General features: G+C 49.4%; 7 protein-coding genes across 7 annotated transcripts; 2 read left to right on the plus strand and 5 right to left on the minus strand.

The window, feature by feature from the left end:
* Window positions 1–23: 23 nt before the first annotated feature.
* ARB_04667 (uncharacterized protein) lies at window positions 24–807 on the minus strand (the record flags this gene model as incomplete). Its single annotated transcript, XM_003017737.1, has 2 exons — window positions 24–406; window positions 534–807. 2 exons carry the CDS (start codon window positions 805–807, stop codon window positions 24–26), a joined length of 657 nt encoding a protein of 218 aa, XP_003017783.1.
* A 223-nt stretch (window positions 808–1,030) lies between these two features.
* ARB_04668 (uncharacterized protein) lies at window positions 1,031–1,129 on the plus strand (the record flags this gene model as incomplete). The annotated part of the gene is made up of 1 exon (XM_003017738.1): window positions 1,031–1,129. One exon carries the CDS (start codon window positions 1,031–1,033, stop codon window positions 1,127–1,129), a length of 99 nt encoding a protein of 32 aa, XP_003017784.1.
* Window positions 1,130–1,190: 61 nt separating this feature from the next.
* On the minus strand, window positions 1,191–2,345 carry ARB_04669 (ribosomal small subunit assembly protein, putative; the record flags this gene model as incomplete). The annotated part of the gene is made up of 2 exons (XM_003017739.1): window positions 1,191–1,238; window positions 1,359–2,345. 2 exons carry the CDS (start codon window positions 2,343–2,345, stop codon window positions 1,191–1,193), a joined length of 1,035 nt encoding a protein of 344 aa, XP_003017785.1.
* A 766-nt stretch (window positions 2,346–3,111) lies between these two features.
* On the minus strand, window positions 3,112–3,534 carry ARB_04670 (uncharacterized protein; the record flags this gene model as incomplete). The annotated part of the gene is made up of 1 exon (XM_003017740.1): window positions 3,112–3,534. The coding sequence occupies one exon, from the start codon at window positions 3,532–3,534 to the stop codon at window positions 3,112–3,114; it is 423 nt and encodes a 140-aa protein (XP_003017786.1).
* A 3,951-nt stretch (window positions 3,535–7,485) lies between these two features.
* On the minus strand, window positions 7,486–9,171 carry ARB_04671 (uncharacterized protein; the record flags this gene model as incomplete). The annotated part of the gene is made up of 3 exons (XM_003017741.1): window positions 7,486–7,566; window positions 7,641–8,375; window positions 8,431–9,171. The coding sequence occupies 3 exons, from the start codon at window positions 9,169–9,171 to the stop codon at window positions 7,486–7,488; spliced, it is 1,557 nt and encodes a 518-aa protein (XP_003017787.1).
* A 741-nt stretch (window positions 9,172–9,912) lies between these two features.
* On the minus strand, window positions 9,913–11,605 carry ARB_04672 (uncharacterized protein; the record flags this gene model as incomplete). The annotated part of the gene is made up of 4 exons (XM_003017742.1): window positions 9,913–10,138; window positions 10,173–10,506; window positions 10,592–11,292; window positions 11,373–11,605. 4 exons carry the CDS (start codon window positions 11,603–11,605, stop codon window positions 9,913–9,915), a joined length of 1,494 nt encoding a protein of 497 aa, XP_003017788.1.
* Window positions 11,606–14,785: 3,180 nt separating this feature from the next.
* On the plus strand, window positions 14,786–15,943 carry ARB_04673 (hemagglutinin protein, putative; the record flags this gene model as incomplete). The annotated part of the gene is made up of 1 exon (XM_003017743.1): window positions 14,786–15,943. One exon carries the CDS (start codon window positions 14,786–14,788, stop codon window positions 15,941–15,943), a length of 1,158 nt encoding a protein of 385 aa, XP_003017789.1.
* Window positions 15,944–16,623: the final 680 nt, after the last annotated feature.

A 16,623-nucleotide genomic window follows, 5' to 3' on the forward strand; every position in this document is an offset into this window, starting at 1 on the left:
TGTAGGTCCAGCAGCCGGGCAGGCTACAGACGAGACAGCGACCTCTCGTAGACTCGCGCAGCCGCCATCGCCCAGCGGCCGACTGCCTGCTCCTCGTCGCCAAAGTCCTCTGCATCATCGCCATCGTCGTCGTCGTCCTCGTCGGCTTCTGCTGCCTCGTCTCTGACGTCAAAGACGGTCACCCGCGTCCCCTCGGCCAGGCTCTTGACCCTAACACGCTCCGTCAGGCTCACCCGCTTCCGCCCGCCCTCGCCCTCGCGCTCGTCGGCGGCCAGGAGAGCTGCCAGCATCGCGTCCAGCTTGTCCAGCAGCGCAAAGGTGCACCGGGCCTGCCAGCTGAAGTCGCGCAGGTAGCTGTCGACCAGGCCTGCCAGCGTGATCATGTACGGCACTTGGATGCTTGCTTCTAGCCTGTTAGACCTGGTCTCATGTATACACATATATAAATGTATACATATACACACACACACACACACATATATATATAGATAAGAAATAGATGTGTAACTATGTTTTATTATAGGGATGCTTACGGGTGTTGCTGACCCAGAGGACGTCGAGGACGCGCTCGATGTCGGCCGCCACTTCGCCAAAGGACTCGTAGCCCGGCACATTCTCACTATCGTTGTCATTGTCGTCTGCTGCTATCTCTTGTTCCCTGACTGGGTTGGTCTGCATCCCAGAGAACTTCTTTGCATGGCGCCGGTTGATGCGCAAGACCGCGGCCTCGACCCAGGCAAGCAGGTTGGCCTCCTTGCTCGAGCCGGGGCGGACGGGGTGCTGGCGCTGCTGCGGCAGGTCGACCATTCCCAGGCTCTTTTACTCTCTCTCTCTCTCTCTCTCTCTCTTTTCCTTTCTCTCTTTTCCCTTTTATACAGACATGGTAGTAGCTGGTAGATGGAGAGCAGGCTGCAGTGTCAAGAAGATGTAGAAAGATATATAGTCCGGTCGGTGTAGAGACAAAAGCAAGAAGAGCAGGGGGAGCGGGTGATGTAATGATGACTAAGACTACCGAGGCAGTGGGTTAGCGATGGAAGACGAAGAAGGTGAGGAAGATGAAGACGAAGACGAAGACGAAGACGAAGACGAAGATGAAGACAAAAAGGCATCAGAGAAGACGAGAAGATAGGTTGAATGGCTGGGCGTGAAGACATGGCACCGAGGTGCTCCTCTGGCCCCCAGCATGCTCATCATGCCAAAGAAGCAGTAGACCGGCGGGGATCACTAGTTATTATAACCTATAGAGCTCAGGACTTACCATCACTCCTCGGGCTGGCAGCAGTTAGCAGATGGACACAGCGACTCAAGCATTGGACATAGCCATTGATTGACATGGACGTATACGGGCGAATACTTACTACTACTCTCCCCCGTCGCCTCTTCATCTCCTCGACGCGCCGCTTGTCCTCCTCAAAGCGCCGCAGAAGCTCGCCCTGCCTCTCCTTGCGCTTCTCCCGCATCTGGAACCGGTAAAAGTCCTCCAGCCCTTTGCTCTTCTCCCGCTGCCTGGCAACAAGCTCGCGCATCTCCTCCTCCCGTCCAGCGTCCACCGCCCTCTTCGGGCCCCGCGTCACGGTGATAAAGCCGTCTTCGTCCACCACGTTGCCCTGGCGTCGGGCCTCCCGTTCGCGCGCCTCTTCCAGCTTGCTCAGCACGCTCATGTACTCGTTCACGCTCTTCAGCAGCTCGCTGCGGCTGGGGTATCGAAGCTGCGCATGTCTGTTATACCGCGCCGAGCCCAGACGACACAACCCTTTCTTGCTGCTCTTGCCATTGTTATTATTGTCGTCGTCATAATATTCCGCTGTTTCTTCTTCCAAGTTGTGTCCCCACGTTATCGTCGTCTTGCTTGACTTCTTCCGCTTGTTTATCGCCCTCAGGCTGGCTTCCATGCTCGGCCGGTCGACAAAGGTCACGACTGCATGCGAGCCGCTCGGCCGCAATGGTCGGTCCCAGGCCCCAGGCAGCTTGATCGTCGAAAGGCGGCTCGCGTACTCCTCCGCGCTCTCCTCCTCACCTCTCTTCCTCTTTTTGTTCGCGGTCACCTCGGTGCTGGTGCTGCTCTCCTGGGACCCTAGGCCCCGCCGGCTGGCTTCATCATGCTGGAATTGGACTCGCTCAACCCGGCCGCTGCCGAGCTGCGTGCCAAAGAGGTGTCGGAAGTGCGTCTCCGTGCTCGTCACTGGCACATTCACCACGAACAGTGACCGTCCGGAGTCGGCGTCCGGCAGTCGTGGTGCATGCGCTTGGATGTACAGGTAGTGTGTGGTCTCGCTTTCTCCCTTACTGTTGCTGTTGGGTAACAGTACTGGCAGCACACTGTATCCTCCCACGCTCGTCACCATCTTGCTTTTACTTTCTTCGTTGATTGAGTAGTGATGTGGTGGTGATGGTATTCATCGTTGGTACGGAGTACCTGGCAGGGTTTTTTTTTTCTGCAAAGCAGCGTTTTCTTTTTTTTTTTATATCGATAACTAACTAGTTAACTAATTTAAATAACTTAATCGACGATTTTGATTGGCAGTTTCACGCGGTGGATCGCCGACTCGACTTTCCATCTCCATCCATTCGCTTGACCAGCAAAGTAATATCAATAACATCAACTTCAACACCGTTGCTACACAGCTCACATAATTTACACCTTCTCAGGGTCGTTGATGCCGCCGTTGGTGATCACGTATGTCGCCTCACGCTCAGGGCAGTCTGCCTTGCTATTAGTATATATAGTTACCCCTCAGATACTCACTCAGGCTTTCTTTCAATTAACTAACTATTAAATTGGACTACTCACCTGGGGAATCCTGGATCTTTGCGACTCGCTCGTCTCCACGGCCTTTGCGCAGCAGTACTCGGGTCGTTGACGCGTGCGCCAGAATGTGGCCACCGACAGGCTTCCTCCCGTCGGCACCAGCAAACAAAGCACTTGCGCCTGGGTCACTCTGTACTTGGTTCGTCTATAGTAATAGCACGGGTTAGCTCTGCGCGCTAATCTATAGCTAGCCTTCATGACGGGTCTACTCTTTCTCTCACCATCAAGACACAGACATTGAACTCTTATGCTTGAGGTTAGCTGTCTTTCACCAATCTTCATTTTCATCCTCGGCTTCGGCCCTACATACCCTCTGCCATATGAGCCAGCTTCATCAGGAACTGGTTCAGTTTCTGCTGGCGGTCTGCAAGCTCTCCTCGCCCACAGTAGTCTACCCGAAAACAGTTCATGATACTATCAATGATAAGCAGGCGATACTCGCCGCTAGCAAACTCCTTGGCTAGCGTGTTAAGCAGCTCTAGCTGGTGCTCACTGTTCAGCGCTCGAGCATATGATATGTTTTCCAGTGTTGAGTCCGGGTCAACGCCAAACCGCTCCGCAATCTGGGCAATTCGTTCGGGTCGAAAAGTGCCTTCTGTATCAATGTAGGCTGCCTTGCCTTCTGCACCACCCATATCCTTGGGCAGCTGTGCGATCACGGACATCGTGTGCGAAAGCTGCGTTTTACCACATCGGAACTCTCCGTATACCTCGCTGATGCTCATGCTTTGAAAACCCCTACTGAACAGTCAGTTTCGGGCTTTTTTTTCTTTTTTGGCTTCTTCTATATTTCATAAGAGAAGAATGGCTGATACCCTCCTAGTATGGTGTCAAACTGTTTGCTGCCTGTTGAGATCTTAACGACCCTCTTTCGCTGGTGCCCAAGCTCCATGGCAGTAATGAATCCAGAGGCAGAGGGCTGCCGTGCTGCCATTTAGAACCTATCATAAGACAGCATACTTAAAGAGGCCACTTTTCATACCTGACACTTTTGGATGGCTTCCTTGATCTTCTCAACTTTCACTTCGCTGAAACCCTTGATTTTCAGCAGCGTCTTGCGTGTGGCTCCATGAACAGACTGCATATTGTTATAAGTTAGTTTCAACAGTTGATACTCGGAGCGTCAAGGGGGGCAGTCTACCGCAACAGTGTAGAAACCGTTGACCTTCAGCTTTGTGATATCAGCCGCTCCCACGCCTTTTTCCGCGTCAGTTTTGTTTTCCTCTTGACTTTTGGACAGGGCGTAATACCATGGGCTTGGATACCGTCGATATCAACGATGAAGTCCTATATACGTAGCTTGTTAGGGACCGCGTTGTTAGCACGCAAGAACGAGCCCCTTACGTCCTCGTCTCCGTTGTCACTGGCTGTTGATGCTGGCATCTTGCTCTTGTACTTCTAACGATCCGGAGTAATACGCGTTTATCACCTGAGTATAGCTTGATGCAACTTGATGTACTTGATAGATGTCGCGTAGAAAGAACAGGAACGCAGGTGCTCGACCTGAGAAGATCGTCTAGTGAGGGGTGAAAGGGACGCGGTCACCGCCATCCCAAATCAGGACATCCAGACGACATCCCATGGAAACACCCGGACAAGGTGCTGTAGCACCACGAAGGCTGACGGAAACTGAAGATACTGGGGGCTTTAAATGAAATGAAATCCATTCGTAACGGCGTAGACGACCTGGTTAGCCCCTTCGACGATAGTAATAATACATATACGACATGGAGTTTGAGTAGAACATGGCACATAGTAGGTAGGCATAGAAGAATAAGCTAAAAAAAAAAATTTCCAATTCAGGCCGGGAATATGTCACAAGCGCAGACCATAGTAATAAGTAAATGAGACGAAACCAAAACCTATGCATATGAAATGGAAACGAACAGTGAATGAGCTTGCCGCGCCAGGTAAAACCATTGTTTTTTTTGTTGTCGAAAATTGTGAAGAAGTCAAGTTCAGCCGCCAGGAAAATTCCCAGAACATCCTTGAAGCCAGTGTGCCGCCTTTGCTTGCTAGCCGCTCCGTATTGGTTGCTCGCCTCCGTTTCCACTATTATTCGACCAGAAAGGAATGAGTTCCTGGTTCGGGTCCATATCCTGCTTCCTACCTAACAGCACGTAACATGAAACCGCAAATACCTTGACAAACAAATATGACGCCATTCATTAAGTGTGTATGTGTGTGTGTTTCGTGCTTCGCTTCCTGTGAATATGAGGGTAAATCCAGTCATAGAATCCAGGGCGTCGTGAAACTTTTGTTTGGTCGTATAGATGATAAGAAAGGAAACGAGTGGAATAAGGATAGGGGAAAGTAAAATGGGAACAATAATCGGAAGGGAGGAAAAGGTAAAGCTCAACGTATTTGGAAAGGGGCATAAAAGAGGGCGGCTGGAAGATCCAAAGGCGGGACATAGAACGATTATAGAGGTTGTCATATAACCAAACGTGAAAAATAATAATGGAGCTTAAGGATAGAATAGATTCTTCCCGAGCGAACTCAACCCTTGCTCCTTTTTGTCTAGTTACCACTGCAGCCCATTTTAGGCTGTAGTAGTGGAATTAACGGCCCCAGTTGTGACAGCTGGAGCTTCCACGGGTACCTCCACATCTGGAATAAGTGTTGTTGATGTGGGTTCAGTAGTAACAGTAGGTGGCACCTTTATCTCTGCGTTGTTGGTAGGACAATCGCGGGAAATGTGACCTGCTTGAGAGCATTTGTAGCAGACTTTCCCCACGGAACTTAGAGGCCCGCCGTTAGGTGCAGTGCAGTCGCGGGAGATATGACCCTGGAAGATTACTTGGTTAGCTCTTGTAAAAGATGGATATATAACTAGAGAGCATATACGACGCACCAGCTTTCCACATGCATAGCACTTCATAGCCTGGGCCTGACAATCTCGTGCAAAATGGTTCGGGCCACCGCATTTGTAGCATGTTGCAGCCCTGGGATACCCCGCGGGCCCTCCACGGAAGCCAGCATTGAACCCTCCGCGGGCTGAACCTGCATTCCTTACAGCTTGAGGGTTCTGCTGCTGTATGCCGCCGGACGGGCAGTTTCTCTATGAACAATGTTTAGAATAACAACGCGCAGACCAGTTTTTGAGCTTGTAACTTACAGCTAAATGTCCGGGCAGATTGCAGCTATAGCAGCGGGCATTAGAGGCGCCGCCATTCAAACGAAGGGTAGGACAGTCGGCCTGGACATGACCTAGACCCTGGCAATGATAACATTGTTTCGCTGCAGCACGTTAGAAGCTGGCCTTTTATATTTTGTTTTGTCTATTTTCACTGGTATATCAGGTCGAGTAAGGTTGGAATGGCTGTGCTTACTTTCTGTCGTTCGGGGTCGCGGGCAACCATTGGACTCGTGTCCTAGAAACATGCTGTCAGATTAAGTGAAAGGCCGAAGGTGGCGCGCCGTGTTCAGAACCAACCGGGTTGCTTGCCTACAAGGGTGAAAGGACATCCAGCATATTAGCCATCTGGATCAGGTATAATAAGTATACACTGTATCGGATAAACATAAACTTACAATTGTAGCAGAGACGCTCAGAAGAGGAGCAGACCTCTACCGATTACCAGTTAATGGCTGTGTCCTTGCGAAGGAGTAGAAACAGTGCAATCTAATCGGAAAACGAACCAGCGTAGTGACCAATATTGCCACATTTGTAGCACGCACGTCGAGACAATAGCATCCTAGAAAACAACCGTTAGAGATGCGGGAATGCAAGGCTCAAGTTATCGAACAAGCAAGTAAATGGATTGCGGCGAGAGTATATAAGTATATCGGTAGCTAGAGGTAGGGATGATATGTAGTGCAATGTTCGTTTTGGGAGTGGAGGAACGTTCGGCTCGTGAATATATTATCTTCAAAACCCGGAAGTGCACTCACTTTCCAACAAATAATGATAACAGGCCTCCTCCTGAAAGTCTCGTAGCCACGGACCAAATAGACCTGAGGAAAAATCTAGGGGTAATTCATATCAACAGTCAGGCCCATGAGGTCTATCATCGTTCCATCAAGCAAACATAATGTCCCGCAAGAGTCGCCAAAAGTGACGTCCCCCCAAGCTTGGACTAAAAAGCAACAACTAAGGAACTTCGAGACGAAAAGTCGTCAAGGATTGCTCACAGCTCTTCACTTCTTGGACCTTCACAGAATTCCTAACACACAATCCTCAGCTCTTCTTCGTCAGCTGCTTCAAGCCTCCAACCACAATTGGCGTACCCGTCTTCGTCCTCGACTTGCGTTTGCGTTCCAGTTTCAACCAGCAAGCAAGCTGAAGGCGAGGAAGCGAGAAAAGAAGCAAAAAAAAAAAAAAAAAAAAAAAAAACGTGAGGAACTCCACGCTTTTCCTTTAATGGTTAGACTGTCTAAAGCCGGGCATTAATCATGTGATCTATTAGTCATCATCCTTGGTGACTCCACTGAATGGATCCTTCATGAAGTCATCGGTTGGGTAAATGAGTAACCTTAATATTGAGGAGGTAGACAATAAGCTTGGATTTTTAAGAACATAGATAAACGGATGTATATCTGCAGTACCACGATTATTTTTGCACTCCTCTGGAAACAATTATATTTTTTTTTGTGTGTTTGAATATTAGACGCTCAATCAATGGAAAATGGGCTTCAGTCAGGGCAAGTATTACTCTAGCCGTAGATCAAGCAAACTATGCCTTATCGCATTCTGTCTCAATTAGTGCAGGGGTACTGATGGTACGGCCTTTGAGGAATGCCAGGCCCTCACCGCCCTAAATAAGCCAGAAGTTAGCTGATGCAGGAGGATATTGAAGGATGGATGTACAAAATGGGGTGAACAACATACGTAGCTGATAGAAGGAGACACTTCGATACCGAGGCTGGTGTGCTCTTCGCTGACGACAGCTCCAGCAGCCTTGATCCAGCGTAGGCCCTGCTGCATGATGTCCTTCTTACTGGTGTCTGGGTTATCGTCCTTGCTGCCTCTGGCATTCTTGAGAGGGGAGAACTCTTCTTCTCTCTTGACCTCAATGGCAGCGAACTTCTCAAGCGAGAGGAAGGGAAAGACATCAAAGACGAATTGTTCAAGCTTTATTCCGTTGGGAGACTCAGGCTTAACGGTAGCACCTGTCTTGGTATCGTAGAAAGGTATCTTTTTGCGGGCGATGTGGTGTGGTAGATCGGAGGACCATTTCTCAATCGACTCGAAGAAGCTAAAGGAGTAATAGTGGTTAACGATGTTGGCGGCCCTGAACTTGAGGACACCGGGCTGTTTGGGATCAATGGCATTTGCCGTGGCTTCGTCAATCTCAGAGTATTCTACAACGCCTGGCTTGCCATTGCTGAGGACAATCAGGCCGACAGACTCAGTAGCATTGCGCTTCCGCACAACTTTGGTGGCAATGTCAACTTTTTTGGATGCAGCAAAACCGATGAAAGTTGGATCGGCGACCTTGACAAGGCAGTTGTCTACACAGTAGGCGTGGATATGTTCAATTCCGCGCTTCTTCATGTCATCCCGGACGCCAGAGTTGACAAGAGCTTGGTAGATACCTCCGTTTCCATCAGGGGCAACCGCAACCTATAGTAGCCTGGGTAAGCTCATGCTTATAGGAAAAGGCATAACGATGACACACCTTTGAAGCACTCTCGAGGAGAATCTCTCCCTCGTTGGAGATACAGGGTAACACGCCTTGGTTGAAGATCATCACATTCTCTTTGCAGAGACCAAAGTAATTGTTGTCGGTAAAGAACTTCTCAGTTGCATGTCTGGTTGGCCCGCTAGTCATGATGTACCAGGGCACAACGATATTCTCCTTACTTGACTCCCCGGCAGCCAACGACTGTAGCTTAGCAATACGCTCAGCCTGGATCTGGAACAGGGACTTCCCGCTGGGGAGACCGATGTCAAAGCATCCCTTGGGGTCAGAGCTCCCAAGTCTTGTTCCCTGGCCACCGGCCATGAGCACAACGGCAACTTTGTTCTCGCCGATGAGCTTCATTCCCTCGTTGTACCATTGTTCTATGTCCTTTGGGTCGGAGTCAAGTATCGACGCGGTTGAGCTCTCTGGCAGTGGCTCAAGGGCCTTGGGTTTGCTGCTGCTCAGTGCGTTGGCAGAGTCTTCGTTGGCCCGTTTGACGAGCTTGTTAATGTGCTCGGGGTCAAAGGAGGAAAGTTGGTGGAAGAGCTGGGCCTGGTCGTTGGAAGTGAGGGTGTCGAAGTGAGCAAATACTTGTCCTTGCTTTGCCTGCTCGTACTTCTTCTTGAGCTCCGCGACCTCTTCGGCGGAGGGCTGGCGTGGCGGGGCTTCCTGGACTCCCATGCCCGCTATCTTGCCAATTAGACTGGTAACAGTATCTCGTACAGCAGCAGCCATTGCGTGTGTATGTTATATGTGTGTCTGTTGTGTGTCTAAACCTGTCGATGGTAGGCTGGTAGATGGTAGTGGGCGGAGGTGAGGGGCGGTGTCTTGGTATATATTTAACAACGCCTAATACATGTACCCAGGTACCTCCGAAGGGTGACAAGGGATGTCTCAGCAAGTTTAGTTAGTTGGGTAAGATTGGGCTAGGGGACCTGCTGCTTCAAACTTCCCACAGCTTCTCTCGCCCAGCAGGCTGTGTCCGATCCGCTGCTGAAGATTGGTAGGTTTCTGCTGGGACTGGATCCCACTAGGCACTCCTCTCCTCCCCCACTCGCCAGCACCAAGCCCATGCCTGTAACTGTGACGAAACTATTATTTTACACCTTCCTCCCTAAGAGCACACATTCCTTAGCAATTAATATTATTGACAATAAACAACATTAAATGCCTTTTAGCCATCTTGCACGTCAAAGTACCTATCTGAAGTACCTGAATCCCGCCAGGTTCTGGGCCCTGAATGCAACACGTGACATGACACTTAGATAAGCGGTTCCGTTTCCCACTGGGCAGCGCTCTCATCATTTCCAGGTACTCCGTAGATAGTTTTCCAATTTTCTCTCAGGTTAAGAGGGCCTACATACGGGGTGCGGGGGGTGGACTGACACGTTGGGCAGCGGAGTTAGTTCATGGCGCGAGAGCAAGTGCAGGAGGCTAGGCACAATCCTCGTCCACCGTGTAAATAGTAGAGCGAATTTAGACGCATTCACCGCCGTCTCTGTGGACGGCCATAGTCTCGTTCATCATGCCTTGGGCGAGGGCTCCTGTACCTTTCCCTGTCCCGCCGTGGCCCCCTGTCATACCCATCACGCCGTCTGGGGGATCTGTCGCGATGTGAATGACTTGGAGGGCTTCGACTCCGGCTGCAACTCCGGGACCAATCTCTCCGGCGAGACTTTGAGGGACGAGAAGACTCCTTGCCCTGTATGTCATCCTTGTCAAAAACCATTCCATACTTGCTTCGACGATCTCCTGCTTCTGCTGCGCGGTACTGGCGCCGTTTCTCGAGGTTAGAAATGCCCCCAAACCCGCCCCTTTGGCTAGATCGTCTGGCGTTCGTTGCTGTTCTCCACGAGTCTGATAGCTTCGACACGCTCTGCGAAAAGTCCACGTGAATACGATGGTCGTCAATCAACACACCCTGCATCTTGAAATAGGCTTGTTCGCAGTCTTTTTGGTCTTCGAACTCGATGAAAGCGTACTGTAGACTGTCTCCTGTCTTTTTATCTCGTATCACTTCGCATGACAATATCCTGCCAAATCGGCTAAATATTAGATTTAAATCTTCGTCTAATTAGTACGAAAGTTAGTCGAATGATCCCATGGCTAGTAAAAAGGAAGGGGGAGGTCTCGTTCAGATGTATGTAGAATTTACCTTGTGTGACCGGGTTAAGTTTGCAAACAAACAAGACGTTCTCGGGTGGTTTCACTTCGGCAAACGGAAGGTCTCCAACCATTTCAAGCGTCAAAGCTTGTGCCTGGGCCTCACGTTCTCGACGTATCCTTTCCAGTGCTTCTTCGTCTACCTCCTGGTCTAGATCTTCATCGTCTGCAATCATGACAGTAGCTAGTTGGGCTTTGGTAGGGAGGGGGCTCTCCGGCGGTTCCTGCAAGCCAGGAGGGTCGTCGTAAGGGTCGTCCAAGACAACGGTATGTCGAATACGGATATCCTTCAGCGGTCTCCCCTTATCATCAATGAATGCGGTGTTGATCTTCTCGAGGACGTCGAATCCCTCAACTACCTTTCCGAATATCACTGCCTTGTCGTTCAAGTAGTCAAGATTGTCTCCGAGTGTTATGATAAACTGGCTCCCAGCGAGCCGTTCATCCGCATCTTTTGCCGATGGGACGGTCGCCATGCTCACTGTCCCAAGCTCAGAATGCTTTAATTTCGGCGGAAAACGCAGAGTGAAGTTTTTCTGTGATGGCCCGTTAATAACCCCCCATATCGAACTTCCACCATCGCTCTCTGGAGAATCGGGGCCGAGTGGATCGCCCGTTTGGAATGAAAACCCCTTCTGCACGCTGTGGACAGGCGAGAAATTGTAGTACTTGACTTTGCATAGCTTCAAGAAGCTAACCTCGAGCTCTTAGTTTCCCATCTCAGCTGTTTGATATCTCTGAAGAAGCATTCACTTAAGGGAGCGCAAACTTACTTCTCGCATGCCCGGGGAGAAGACTCGGTCAGCAAGTCAATAACAATGTCTCCCAGAGAGGTTTCGAGAAGAACGCTCATGGTCTGGATCGTCGTGTTTGTCACTCTGCCAGTGTCCCTTTGCTGGTGTTGCAGCTGCTGGTCTGCCGCGTGAGCCCTGGAAGAAAGAGAGCTAGGACCGAAGAGGCTGCTCCTGGTGATTACATAACCCATCAAGGCCCCGCCCCGGGCCATCTTTCGGATTTACTTGTAACGCCGTGCATATTAGATAAGCGCCTCTCGTTCTCCATTGCTCCAAAAGGGAAGTTCTTGACTTCATGCATCCCGCGTACACACAGACAGCCAGAGCAGCCAGCCAGACAGGCGGACAGACAGGCGGACAGGCGGACAGGCGGGACACACAGAGATATCGATCGCCCAGGCGAGAAGCAAATGTCAAATGTTGCCTCCCAGAGAGCAGCGACGATGGCGACGGGGGGAGGACCTGTTTGGCTGCTTAACGTGGTCTTGATGACAACGGCGCTCCTCCCCCCCCCCCAGCCAGACCGCGCTAGTTACTTCATACCTTCTTTGCAAGCCACGAAGCAGAGCTCGCTGGACTCCGCAGGGGCGCTGACAACAGTCCTTTTGACTCCTTCGATAGACTCCTCTGGGAGAAGGACCGCTCAGTTGAACCTTCAACAGCTCTTCCAGCGAGCTGCCGCGTTGGAGCCCTCCCTGGCCTCTTGTTGGTATGGCAACATCCCCCGTGCCTTGCTTTGTCTTGAGCATTCTAGCATGGGATATTCTGTGGAGCCTTGGTGTCTTGAGTGTTGATCACCATGCGGTGGAATGGCTGCCAAATAATCTCTCCGCCCGGGGTTGGACAACCTACATGACTTGCATGTGTGTTTCTCCTGTGATATACATATACGGGGATGAGATTCGTCACGGCAGCAGATAGTATCGGGTCTCATGCGCACCATGCAGGATGCAAGATGGTGTGGGGTGGTTATACATCCTACTTATGCTTTGTTCCGTTGGCGTTGATGCAAGTAACATGGAGTTCGTCTAGCTTGACCATGGCCCTTAGACACATTTTTCTACGGCTTTCCAGAAGATTGAAATTGTGACTGATGAACAGCATTTTTCTGCGGATGAGAGCATCCCCTGTACAGGGGGTGGGTGACTCTTCAATGCAGTGTTCGCCTTGAATAAATCCACTTCTCGCGCAATAATAATTCGGGCGCAGGCCCCCCCATCAGAAAGGGTTGGGATTATATCCGCTTCTTTCGTGCCTCCATGCAGACCAAGCAACACAATATTGTTGATTCTATCGGTGTGTTGGATTGCTTGTGGGCTTACACGCCTACTCACAAAGCACTCTCCCTTCTAGAATCCTATGTTGAAGCTAGATCCCTTAAGTTTCCCTGTGCAACTTTCTGGAATTGGGTTCCGAACAGGGCGTATACTTTTCCGCCATATGTGGGAATCGTTCTCTGGACCATTCGATCTTAGTTGAAAATATCAGTTGGTTGGACCCTGTAAACGGCTCTGCGACAAATTGTCTGCCTCATACGGAGTACGCTTAAAAAAAAAAAAAAAAAAAAAAAAAATACCAATGGGCGTCATGTTCTCGAAACGGCTAGTTTGCAAGGCTAGTTATATCCATATACGAGGCCAGTTTGTTCATGCAGGATTCTTAAGAGGGAGTGATCCAATTGGGCGATGATAACGTTAGTTGGGATGAAACAACAATCGAACAGAAATCATAAACGCCACGCTTCCATCCCCAGGTCACCCAGAGAGCACTTTTTCTACTCCACGCCAAAGTCCAAGGATGTTTGCTTCTCCTACAAATCTTGACGCCGCGCTGCCCCTTGCATCCAGCCAATAATAACAGCCGCGACGCAAGTTAGCAAACATGCCTCACCCAAACTATCAGCGACATTCATCATTGTTTCTCAGGAGGCCCCGTACATATATCTCTCGATGACAAACGCTCTGGCCGGTTACTTGCTCAACCCACATCGCTCACTCCAGTCGAAGAAAGAAGCGTTTATGTATTCTTTTTCTTATTTGTTTGTCTTTCAACTGTCAAGGCAAGAGAAGATGAACCACCTAGTGTTCCTGCCTACTGTAAGTAGGGAGGTACATAAGATGGCATGGCCCTGAGCGAAGTTCATGGACTCGCTCCATATTCATATTTCTTTCCCTTATCAAGACCATTGCCCCCATTCTGCTCTATACAACGCCAGTTATTCGTCTGGTACCAAGAGGGTAATTTGACAACGTGTGACATGTTCCTGTGACACTAACTCACACCACACCACCTTACATATCCGCTATTTTATGTTATTTTATAAATTTTCTTCGATTATTTTTTATTTTTATCCTTATTCTTATTTTTGGGGATTTTTTTTACTTTTATTTTTAATATTACAGTTCTTACTGTTGTTATTATTATTTATTTTCAATCGTCAAGTTCTTAGCGGATTCTTGCACACATGTTACTTTATACCCACTGAGACCCTGCGGCATAGTACAACCGGGGACTTACAGTGCTCTGGTGGAACATAATAAAGGAGCCAGCCACTATCAAACCGATATACAACCTCCAATCTCTAGTTGAACTACAAAGTTTCAAAACAATTTCTGGGGCGCTAGGCAAACTTCGGTAAGCCAACACTTTTACTCTCCATCAACATGTTCTGGAACAAGGGTGTGATGAAGTACATCACCAGAACTCTCTGAAGAACACGGGGTGTTGCCTTGGGTTTAAAACACTCTCCCTCCCAGAAGTTCCCGGATTTACAAATGGTCTCCGAAGAACTATATCCCAACCTCAAAACTCAATTCTATCTTGTTACTGCCACAACTCCTGATTCTTTCACTCTTCTACTCCTGACTTTAGAACTACTTTGGAGGCCCTAAGTGATATGTTACACACGCCGAGCTCTTTCTGATTTATACAAGCAACACCTTTACAAACAGCACTGATAACTCTAGATGTTGCAGGCCATGGACCGCACTTGTTACAAGAGTCAGGGGGAGACAAAAATTTTGCGGCGAACACACCCGATTGCAAGCCCAGCTACGCATCCTAAGCGAGAGAAAAGCGAAGGTGCTTCTGACGGCAACTTTGTCCAAAATCGGTCAGGCGTGGACTGTGAAAGCAAAACCAACGGGCCTAACCAACGGCGCCGCACCCAAGTTGCGGTATGATACTTTTGGACTTTACTATATACATATACCTACTGACTGGCGGTGGGCGCCTATAGTGCGCAAGATGTCGTAGGAGGAAAATAAAATGCAGCGGTGACCTTGGCAATGGTGAAGCGTGTTCGAATTGCAAGAGCTCCGGAACAACAGGATGTCTGTTTTTACGGGTTGGTTTACCCCATTTAAGTGAAATGCCATGTCACCTCCCTTACCATGAGCCTGATTTTAACTTCAACGCAGGTCAATTCTTCCCCACTTCAGACAAAGGCGAGCTATTCTTCGTGGGCGTATCCATTTTCAAATTCTTCGAGCTCCCCAGGTAACTGCGGTCAGCAACAGGCAGCTTATGATACTCACATTCTAAGAGCAAACTCTCTATCCATCCACGGCGGTTCCGCTGGATTACCAGCCTACTCAGCGGTGCAGCCAGGGCTCGAATACGGAACTACTTCGGAGCAGCACGCTCTGGCTAACAGAACCTCCTATTACTCTCCAAATTATCCCTTTGGATACGGAGAGGAAGGAGTGTATCATCTTCCCTTTTCCTCCTACGTTCTTCCAAGCTCTACTGGGGCAGGAGGAGTAAGTGCTGTTTGTGGTACTTCTCCTCCAGCGAGGAACTGGCGATTGCCAACGACACTGGATCCTACAAATGCAGGGACGTACCCCGATCATGACGGAAGCGGTTCGCTATCGCCGAGTTTTCCCTTTCTCGGACGCCCATCTCAAAAATGTACGTCCAGTGAAACCGTCACGCTCTTTCCCGTCATGAGCTCACTGTCTTCGGGGCAAGATAGAACCTTGCCTAACCCGGCAACTGGTCGAAACAATACCCTTGCGGCTATCATGGAAAGTACCAGTTCGACTAGCCCGACTGTGTGTTCTAGCATTACCGCTACATACAAACAAGCCTACCAACTGGCAGCTGACAGCGATATTACACGGCCCATTACGAGCAGTGATACTTCTGCAGCTCTCTCGGTGAATGTCAAACTGTCCCCAAGCCCTATTGATTGCGGGTTTGGATATATTCCACTTTCCAGCGCCCTTCAAGCCTGCGTTACTTCTGCCCCTTTTCTGGTCAATGAAGCTGTTGATACTTCTGTTGATGTTCAACAGGGCTCAGATGAGCCGCACGTCAATAACAAGATGACCAGACTCAAAAGCTCCACAGATACATGCGTGTCAGAATATGTCCATTCCACAAACAGGAGCCACCGACTGGGTTCGATGAGGCCACCAGGGGGCATGCTGGTGAGCGGTGAGGTGTACGAACGACCACAATACACAACGTCTGCAGGGAACATGTACTCAGTGGAGAAAACCGCTGTTTCTCCTCAATTGACAACGGGTGCCTCGAGCTGCTATTAAATTCGTAGCAATCTTTACGGTAGTACTTGGCCGCATCTCCTTTCTCATGACTACATGTACTCCATATACATAGCGCTGTGTCGCTCCACCGTCCCTTCTTCATGTCCGTATAACTTGGGTACTCAAGCCCCCGATGTGTACTTTCTCTAAATACCCATACCCTTAATTCTTTGTTACTTGTGAGGTACAGACAAAGAACAAATGCCTATTACAGCGCAGTGTCCGGGGTAGGAATCGCTATGAGAATACCTCTTGAGGCGACCCTGGGTCTGATTGATTTTTTTTTTTTTTAAACCTTTTCTATCACCTCAGCCTTTTGCAGCCAAAATATTGCTCTCCTATTTACAACAATGCTTTCTCATTTTACCCTTATTATTCTCATGACGTTCTTTGCGACGCTATGGAAGAGTTTCACTTGTCCTGGGACTCGTCATATGTTGGAACCTCTTTTTCCGGGTCTTGAATGGGGTTGGAAGTGCTCGTAACGGGTAAGGCGTACTTTTCTCCCGATTTCATTTGATTTATATCTCTGCATTTATTTCGAGTAATTTCATATCAGTTGAGCTTAACGGTATAAACGTCTCCATGTCTCCAGTAACAAGATAATGGGCCACCGGTCTTAAGCTGGAATGAACTATCGGGTTTTCTTGTATTTCACATCTAGACGGGGGGAGGGGCAA

Source organism: Trichophyton benhamiae (assembly GCF_000151125.1).
Source record: "Trichophyton benhamiae CBS 112371 chromosome Unknown contig01293.0, whole genome shotgun sequence".
In the NCBI taxonomy this organism is placed as follows: domain Eukaryota; kingdom Fungi; phylum Ascomycota; class Eurotiomycetes; order Onygenales; family Arthrodermataceae; genus Trichophyton; species Trichophyton benhamiae.